At 38.2% G+C, this 10,373-nt stretch overlaps 1 protein-coding gene across 1 annotated transcript in view; it reads right to left on the minus strand.

Annotated features, from left to right (window-relative positions):
• Positions 1-10,000, minus strand: part of Ndufa5 (NADH:ubiquinone oxidoreductase subunit A5) — a 23,008-nt gene extending 13,008 nt beyond the window's left edge. The window contains exons 1-3 of the mRNA XM_004643323.2: positions 9,890-10,000; positions 9,631-9,675; positions 5,436-5,552 (exon numbers count right to left, since the gene is read on the minus strand). Of these exons, the coding sequence (XP_004643380.1) occupies positions 5,436-5,552; positions 9,631-9,675; positions 9,890-9,910 (183 nt within the window). The 5' untranslated portion in view covers positions 9,911-10,000. The remainder of the gene's footprint in view (positions 1-5,435; positions 5,553-9,630; positions 9,676-9,889) is intronic.
• Between the last annotated feature and the right edge of the window lie 373 nt (positions 10,001-10,373).

Genomic DNA, 10,373 nt, shown 5'->3' on the forward strand with positions numbered 1-10,373 from the left:
TGAATATTATAGGTGTGTAAACTCAGCAAAATATTCTAAAAGAGTCCAGTAGCCCATAATAGCATTGGGTCTTCTGCTTATCAAACGCCCTATTTTGATGGCATCTAATTCGACCACCTTATGAAAACTCATCAAGCTCTAAACATACAATTTCCTACCAACATTTTTATACACATTATTCTTTCATAAAATTTTTAAAGGGTAATATAAATACCAAAAAGAATATTCAATAGCACGTATTTGCTTTCTAGTGCACTGTGTTTTGAGATCCAGCATCCATGCCCTATACATACCATACATATATACACATGTGAATAAGAATTTGTCATTATCAGGGTGATTTTTATATGCTATTACTAGAATTTAAAAAAAAATGTTGGTTTTTCAATGACAGGAGTCAGCATGTTCATGCCTCACAGAATCTGCACAACAGTCCAAGACAGTGATGGCAAACCCTTTAGCGGTTCCAGTGACACAAATGGCCATTGCAGCATGAGTGCCGTGGGCTTGCCACCACTGGCCTAGGACGTCTACATGGCCTATTTTTTCACTGTCTTCCAAATCTTTGCTCAGTTATCACCTTCTTAATGAGGACTACTCATAATTTATCCTGTAGTAGGCTGAACAATGTCCCACAAAACATGTAATTATTAATCCTTGGGACCTGTGAAAGCTATTTCATGGCAAAGACTTTGTGGTGTGATCAAAGACAGTGATGTGGGGAGATTTCTCCTTGGATTGGTTTTATAGGCAACCATAGGGGCCAGGGAGATGGCTCAGTGGAATAAGCGCTTCCCGGGCAAGTGCAAGGCCATGAGTTCAATCCCCGGTTTCGCAAAAAAAATAAAAATAAAAATAAAAATAAACATAGGCAACCATAAATGCTCCTATAAAAGATGCCATAAGGCTGGTAAGATAGCTGAGCGGACTAAGTGCCTGCTTTGGCAAGCACAGGGACCAGGGTTCAATCCCCGGTCTTGCATGTGGCACTGGCCCTGCCCACAAGGGCACACTGAGCCTGTGACAGTTTAGCTAGCACTGGTGAGGCTGAAAATAGGAGGATCACGAGTCCAATCTGCGTAGTGAGATCCTGTACCAAACACACACACACACACACACACACACACACAGATGCCAGAGGCAAATTACACATAAAGAAAAAGTCATCAACCATGTAGGCAGAAATTGCAATGATGCAACAAGTCAATGAATGCCAAAAATCACCAGAAGCTGAAGAGAAAAGGAACAAATTCTAACCGAGAGACACAGAGAAACACAAAAGTCACAACTTCATTGGGCCCCTGATATCAATTTCTGACTTTTGGCTTCCAGAAGTAAAAGACAGTAAATCTGTATTATTTTAAGTCACAAAGTTTATGGCAATTAGTATATAGCAGCCATAAGAAACATGATAATATCATTCATCCTTAAAATGACTCAAATCATTATCCCTTGCTTCATTCTCCTTCGCTAAGCTTATTTTAACAAGTAAAGCATTATGCAAGTGCAACACTATGCACTTAATACTTACTTTTTGACTTATTTTTTGCCTCCCAAATCATTAACATGCCATTTCCATATGGCCAGGAATTTTATCTGTTTTGTTCACTACCACGTGAAGCTTCCATGCCTAGAGCTATTCATGGCATTTAAGTCATTCAGTAAATGTTTCTTAGTTGAATAAATGAATAAATTTTAAAATAATTGAAAAGGAAAACAGATTGGCATATTTCAGAAAGCCTATTTAGCCAAAATTGATTCAGCTACAAAGCCTAAAGTAAAAAACCAAGCAAGGAAGCTGGACATTGTTATAAGAGATCTGGAGGGGTAAAAACAAAGCAAGGAAATTCCACCAATATTTTCAACTCAGGAAAGACCTGTGTTCAGAAAAGGAATTCAGAATTTGTCTTAGTGACAATGAAGCAATAGTGTAATTTTTGTTCACCAGTCAGATAATGCCGTAACGCTTAATAATGTACTTAATAATTTACTGTTCAATAAATCTATGAAATCAAGTTAAACCATTACATATACTGATTCATCCTAACAGCATGTATTCAAGATAGGTATTACTATATCCAAGTTATAGTCAAAGAAACTGAGACAACGAAAATAAGCAACAGGCCAACTTATTCAGCAAATATTACAGCTGAAATGAAAATCCTGCACAGGATACAAACCAGTATTTCTTACCAATATGTTATTATCTTCCCAGTAGTAATATGAAAAAGTAAATTCACTTTCATTTCTATTTTATGCTTAGAAAATATGTAGATGTCATATAATCAGAAGAACATTCACTGAAGCTTGTATACTGAGTTAAAAGAAATCACTGATAATTTTATCAAAAACAGAAATCAGAGATACCACTACGAAATGTTTGGGTTTGCTACAACTTATTTATATTTAGTCTCCCAGATGAACAAATAAATACTTCTCAGGGACTTCATGTGTCAGGAACTATCCTAGACTCTTATATAAAGATGAATCCAGTATCATTCACAAATTGCTTATGACAAGTAGCAGAGGCATGAATAAAGTACAGTGTGACAGATAAAACTCTAGGAGGTAAGAAAAAGCTTCAGAGGGAAAGTGAAAACTTGCACACTAAGAACTGCGGTTAGCCCATCTGTGCCGCTATAACAATATACCTAAGCCTGGGAAATTTACACAGAAAATTTATTTTTCTCATAGCTCCTGAAACAGGGAAGCGTGAGATCAAGGCACCAGTAAATTTGGTTGTCTGGTGAGGACTACATCCTCAAGAAGGGAGGAACACTACTGTATCAGGACACTGGCGATAGTGGGGCAAGAAAGAACTAAACTTCGCATGAATCCTCATGTAAGTTCATTTAAGCCCTCATGGCCCAATGACCTTTCAATACTATCACACTGACCACTAAGGCTCAACACCTGAAGCTAAACGAGGACATCCATAAACAGTTCCAAACTGCTAGACAGATAAGATCCAAGGGGCATTCCAGGAAGAGAGAAAGTACAAATACAATAATAAAACTCCATGGAGTATACAGAAATGTCAGAAGCTTGACACTACTCAAGTATAGGGTACAACAGGAGGTGACATGACAGGATAGCAAAGATAAATAACTACAAGCCAGATCTGGGATGACTTTACATGCCAGGCTGAAAACCTTATCCTGCTGTACTCATGGTTTCTAAGCATGGTTGGTTCTACAGTAAAATCAAGTAAATAAAGGTCATACAAGAAACTCAGCTCAAGTCCTTAAACTCACCTCCTGAGGAACACTAAAGGAAAAATGAAGATTGTAAAAAACTGTAAGATTTACTTAATAGACCACTATTATTCGCAGTGTGGAACATATAATTATGGTGGAACTACAAATAGATCAGTTAGTTTGAAGGCAACTAAAACAGCAAAGAAAAGAATTTAGGAGCATTTCAAGTGTTGACTTATTAACAGTAAGCTATTCTTTGTTTGCCTTGGTTATGAAAAAATACAAAAAAATAGGGCAATAAACAAATACAAATATAGACTAATCTTTTCTAAGATGGGAACAAGCTAAATACAACTTGAGGCTATTAAAGATGATAAAATGGAAAAGGCTAAAAAGACAGCCTACAGAATAAGTGATCAAAAGGCACAAAATTATCGAGAAGGAAAACAAAGACAGAGCTTAACAGACTCCTCATGAAAAGGGGAAACCTATTCTAAGATAAAAAAAATATGTAATTTCCTCAAGCAATACATGAAAGAAATGTGAACATTTTTAGAGACTTTAATCTGTAATTTACTTCCAGAATTACCAAAATAAATGTTCCAAATCAAACTGTACTGGTCTGCTATACACTTAAGAAGAATATAATTCTCTCTGAATGGGAGTTTGATAATCTAATAACAATAAATATAAGATCACCTATGCTTATATGTAAAATACTGAGTCTATGAACCCTTTTTTTTTTTTTTTTTAATGTATTTGGTATAAGGTCTCACTATGCAGCTTGGACTTGTAGTGATCCTCATGTTTCAGCCTCCCCAATGCTAGGATTACAGGCATGCGCCACCATGCCCCGTCTCAGTGATGGTCCAGCGTGCCCAGGGTGGGACCAGTACCACATGCCGTACCAGGGATTGAGCCTGGGTCCTTGCGCTTGCATAGGCAAGCACTTAGACCACTGAGCTATCTTAACAGCTCTCAACACTATTTTTGATAATTACATAAAGTGTACTGTTTTAGTGTGAAACTTTAACAATAGTATAACATAGTCTGGAATAAAAAAATCAGCAGTACTTTATTGTATTCCTGCTTGTGTTAGTTTGCTTGGTTACGACAGCAAAATACCAGACTGGGTGGCTTAAAGACCAGAAATTTATTTTCATACAGATCTGGAGACTGAAGTCCATAATCAAAGTGACAGTGAGCTGGTTCCTGGTTGGGGGGGGTCTCCTTAAGTTGCTGACAACTGTCTTGCTATATGTTCACGTGGCCTTTCCTTGTTATATGCTCATGGAGAAACAGCGAGCAGGAGCTCTGGTGTCTTTCTCATGAACAGGATCAGGGCCCAACCCTTACAACTTCATTAACTTTATTTCTTGTAGGTGCCATCTTCAAATAGAGCCATACTATGTGTTAAGGCTTCAACATATGAATTTCTGGGGAAAACATTTAGTCTTTTAACACAATACCTGACATAATTTTTGGTCATTAAGAGAAATTAATTTTGTCTTCTTTATGAAGTACTCTTTGAAAGAATTTTTTGATGGTTTTATTTAAAAACAACAGAGAAACAGAAAATATAAACAAGGAACAAAGACATAATAGAAAGCAGGAAGATAAGAGTTTTCTTGAGTGGGACAGGGACAAGATATGGAGGCAGTGAGAAGGGAGGTGGGGAGAAGGGAAGAAAAAAGAATTGGGATGTGTTAGGTACATGTATCAACTCACCATGAGGACATGAGGAATGTCATCATTACGTATAACAAACATGTATTAAAAGGAAAAGAAAAACAACATTTTGCTTTACTTTGATTCTTCTCTACTCTTAGAAAAAAAGATTAAAACTGATGGATCAGCTGTATGTGGTAGCCCTAGCTACTGAGAATCATAAGGTCAAGATCAGCCTGGGCTACATGGTAAGAAAACCAAGTCAAAATAAAACAAAACTAAAAAAAGTTTGATATACCTTTAAACAACAAGTAAAAGATGATAAAGAACTATACAGGTAAAAGGTACAGCTGTAATGGTGCTACGGGCAGGAATTTGCCCTACAGTATTTAATAGCACCTTGACTCAGGAAACAGGAGTTTGCTAAATAAAAAGAAGAAAACATGGAAGAAAAGCACTAAAAAACAGTAAAGTGTGTAAAACATGCAAAGGCAAGCAACTAAACTTTTTTTTGTTGATAAACATTACACTGCATACATAAATCCAAAGAAACCAAATTTATTTACTTACCGCTTTCACTATAGCCAGCCTCTCATTTGTAATTTGTTCTGTGTATTTTCTATATGCAGCACTTTTAGGAATTTGATCAAGAACATCAAGAATCTTTGTGTACAATATTCTTAGCCTCTGAAAAAACAAACAGTACAAACGTTTAATATCACCACAGACAAAAAAATGCACATAATTTTTTAAAACATTTAACTCTACCTAATCCCTTAGAAGAAATTCGAATATATGTGGAAACTCTTTTTGCAGATGGTATATATAACAAAAGTTGTGAAGGTCAAAGTTATAATAATAAACAAAAACAAAACTAACTTGCTGATAATGACCTTTCGCAAAAATCAAATCATTCATTAAATCAGCATTTCTCAAATCAAGGTCTGACTGTAAATTCTTTATTTTAATTTTTCTTGCTTAAAATTCTATAACTCTTAAACTATATGTAAACTTTAAATTGTCAGTCTGATAAAATTTAACTGCATAGTTATATAATTCAGTGCTTTTGCTGTAATTATAAGTGTATTGGTCTCATACAACTAAACGTCTGAGATTCAACAAAAAAAGAAGCAAGACAACTGAGAATGACTTTATACTGACCAACAGACTTAATTCGTCATATTACCTATTTCTGCATGAGTACACTGGGATATACCTATCAGAGCCTGTGCTGTCTCCCTCATATGCTATTTCCATTATTCATGTTCTATAAACACAACTACCACAATTATCACCTTTATTCACTGCAGTCAGTGTACATAGCACAAAGAAAAAAGTACAACACAGATAATTCAAACTCCCAAAAATGCACTGAAACACCGTCACATTCTTTTCTAATTATTTTCCAGAAAAGATAATCCATTTGAAGTTTTAACATGGGATTTATAATTTAAATTTGATAAGTGTATATCCCATTATCTTCCTAATCTATACAATGTGTACACTTGTTTTTTAGAAAGTTAACAATGCAAGTTTTATTTCTTTTTTTAATTTTTTTTTTTTTTTTTGGTGGAACTGGGGATTGAACTCAGACCTTCGCGCTTGCCAGGGAAGCGCTTATTCTTCTGAGCCATCTCCCCGACCCCCACAAGTTTTAAACTAACTAGAACTTTCAATCATGACTTCTAGTCTTATTATTTCCAATTTATATATACAGTATGTATTAGTTTTTAACATAGCATCTTAATAAAGTTTTAATCTGATTTAAAATTTGCTTAATTTTATTTTCATCTTTTCTGATAAAAATATATCTGTTCCCAGAGAATTCAGGTAAGAACCAGGAATGATTAATGTCATAAATAGGATGGACACCTAGTTTGACATCTGAACTATCAGTCTTCATGTCAAACACAGGTGTGAACCAGAACAAGCCACTCATACATGGTCCCTCTACATCTATTTCAATAATTACAATTATATGAACACTTAAGGAATACTTTTTCTCAACAAGAATACATTCCTAAGTTTTGCCATGTATGTATAACTATGTGCTATCTGGACATCTAAGCAAATGGCACTGACTCCACTCTTGGTATGTTTAAGATATTGTTGGGTAAGAAACAAGAAAAAAATGGTAAACATGAAAAATTGAAAAACTGTGTGGGTTGGGGAGATAGAGCAGGAAGATAGTACTCAGCAAGTGTGCTAACTAGAATCTGACTATCTAGATCAACACTGCTTCCACTGTTATGACAAGGTACTCCATCTGGATGCCTTCATTCTTCCTCTGTAAAATGTGGATGTTTGCCTCATCACTGCTTTATCATTTAGAATAGTCCCCAGCATATATGAAGTCTAAATAAATATTAGCTTTATTATTCAATAAGGAAAGAAGAAATCATTTCAACAGCAGAAAAAGGTTCATAGAAAAGGTAGCAGAGACAGATCTAGAACAGGAGTGGTGAACCTACAGCACCCATGCCACAGCGGGCTGTTACCACTTCAGTGATTCATGAAGGAACTTTCAAGTTGTGAGAGGTCTGCCATCAGTGATCTAGAGGGATGGCAAGACATGGAAAAAAAAGTTGGAAAAAGCAATTTCCACACAGAACATATAGAATTAAATGACAGAAAATACAGGGAGAGAAGGTAGTATACCACTCTATTTTCCTGAACCATGTGCTCTGATGCAGTAGTTGCTTGCCAAATACGGCAATTAAGCACCTGAAATAGTTAGTCTATGCTAAGATGTGCTGTAAGTAAAAATGCACACTGTATGGTACAATATTTTAAAAATCCATTCTGAAAAAAGTCTACAAAATATGAAGATTCATACTGATTATGTATTGAAATGATGTCATATCTGTCAGGTCAAATAACTTTTTCTCCATTAAAAAAGGGAATTTTAGAAAATGTGAACTTACAATTGAGCAAAATGGTCTATATGTGTGGTTCAATTTTTACTGGACAGCACTTAGCTAGACTATAGGACACATAAGAAAATGCTTAGGAAATACAGTTGAAGAAACAGTGGAGATTGTAAGTGATTTTGTGCAACTGCCTGGCAAGCCCGCCCCCAGTTTGATTTTCAGTACCCAAGGGGAAAAAAAAATTGTGATTTTGCTTTCCAAGTCAATGCACTTGGGCTTTATTGTGTGGGTAATCAAAAGACTTATAAAAATTGTATGAGCAATGTTTTAGAAAAACTAAACCAGCAGTAGAGAGTTAAAAGGAATGAAGGTGAAATAAGGCAAAAAAGTAATAAAATTGTTGCAGCTCTCTAAACAACAGTACACCACAAAGTGGTAGCAATCTTAGAAAAAGAGTCTGACTGGAAAATTGTTACACAAAATAATGAACAGAATTTAACAAGAGAATAAATATGAAGGTAAATGGATAAGATATATATAAACTATGGTGTTTAAATTCCCATTTTGGGGCACTGAAAGATTTTAATAACCTCAAAATAACATACTTCACAGAGGAAGAAACAAGTTTAAAAAAGGAAAATCCTGACTTCGGTTTAGCAGCATCTCAAGTCGTTATGAAGTAATAATAACTGAAAAATATTTAACATTCCTTTACTTCCCTTGTTGTGCATACTAGAATGTGAGTTTCATGAAGCAAGGATTTTTTGTCGTTGCTGTTCACTAAGAACTTTGTCCTAAAGCTTTAGGACAAGAAGGGAAGTTGGTAGAATATAGTCCAATCTACAAAACCATTATAAGGATTTGGCTTTTATTTAGTGTGAAATGAAAAGTGGCTGGAGGGTTTTAAGGAAAGCAGTGGCATGACCTAACATTTTAGCTGACTAGTTACTTGGCTGGAAAAAGAAAGGATTCACAAGCAGGGAGTGGTGTTAAGAAGCTACTTCAATTATCCACAGCAATGGTGACAGTAACAAAGACAGTAACAGTAAAACAATATGGTAAGATATAGTCAAAAATCTAGATACATATTATTTTGAAGGCAAAATCCAGATTTTTTTTTCTTGTCAGATATGAGATGTAAAACAAGGGAATGGAATCAAGGATGATTACAAGTTTTGGGTTTTTTGGGTTTTTTTTTTTTTGTTTTGTTTTTTTTACCTGAGTTAGAAAAAAATAGCTGTAATTCACTTGAGATGAGCAAGGTAGAAAGGAGGCTTGGGGACGATCAGGAATCTCGTTTTGGACATGTTAATTAGAGCTACCTGTGTGGCACAGAAGGGAAGACATTCATGAAGGAATAAAGCAGTCACTTCCCTCATAAGGGGAGAGAACAGCACTGGGTACAGAAACCTAAGGCTCATCGGTGTATGACACTTAAGACCATCAGAATGGATCAACTCACCACGTATGCAATGCTAAGTATTTTTAAATGGAAGTATAAAAAATCAGCAAAGAAGACGGCAAAAAAGATTGGGGGTAAAAAAACAGATTTCAATCTGCGTCAAATGCTACTATTCATCAATTAAGACTCGGGCTGGCCCCCGGATTCTGCCCCACTGGGGTCACTGGTGACCTTGAAAAGGTCAGCTCCAGCCAAGCCTTCCTAAGCGCGGTCGCAGGGCCCCTAAGAGACCAAGTGAAGACAGTAAGCTCTGATAACTCTTCCGGGTGCTCTGTAAAAGGAGAAAGCCTGATCACGCGTACTGAAGCGTCCAGGGGATCTGACCGTTCGGTTCCAGCGCCGCAGCGGCGCGGGTAAGCTCAGGAGCGCGCGCCCGCGAGCGGCACCTCCGGGGCGAGGCAGCGAGCGCCCCCGGGCAGGACGAGCTACGTACCTCGTGCGGCGTCTCGCACACGGCCAACCCCATGAGGCCAGTGGTCTGTTCAAAAACAAAGCACGGTTAGCGTTGGCTGCGGTTCTAGGCGCCCCCCGCCCCGGCTGACAGGCCCGCCGCTCCGAGCACAGACGCCAGCCCACGCCACCCGACAGCAGCGCCGAGCTGGCCTGCCTCATGCACCCTGCGCCCGCACCAGCGGCGGCCGGGCTGACTCGCCCTACGGCTCAGTCGCAACGGTGACCTCCATTCGCCTCACCTTCTTCAGCGCGCCCGCCATGACAGCGCCCACCAGGCGCCCGAGCTCTGCGCTCCGGGAGCCTCGCTCAGACCCGCTCAGTCGACCTTCGAGGCCAACGCTCCGTCACCTAGGAGACGGCTTCGCTCCACCTCCTCAAGATCTCCGGAAGCAGCCAAGGCTCAGTTCCGCCCGTCTCCACAGGGGAAAAATCGACGCCTGCGCAATGAGTACACACGGGTCTTACTAAGCTTGGAGACGGCCGGGAGGGGTCGGACAAAGTTCAGGGATCTCATTCAGACCCGCTCAATCGACTGCCGAAGCCCACGCTCCACACTTTAGCGAAGGCTTGGCTCCAACCCTAAGGGTCTCCGGAAGGAGGCAAAGCTCAGTTCTTCCCATCCCAAAAGGGAAAAATCTGTGTCTATCCAATGGTGCACGAAGGGATTAACCTAGTGGTTGAGAGAGGACTGGAAGCAGGTTTGTATGGAACCCAAATTGCTTT

Source organism: Octodon degus, unplaced genomic scaffold (genome assembly GCF_000260255.1).
Source record: "Octodon degus isolate 3935 unplaced genomic scaffold, OctDeg1.0 scaffold00170, whole genome shotgun sequence".
Lineage (NCBI taxonomy): Eukaryota > Metazoa > Chordata > Mammalia > Rodentia > Octodontidae > Octodon > Octodon degus.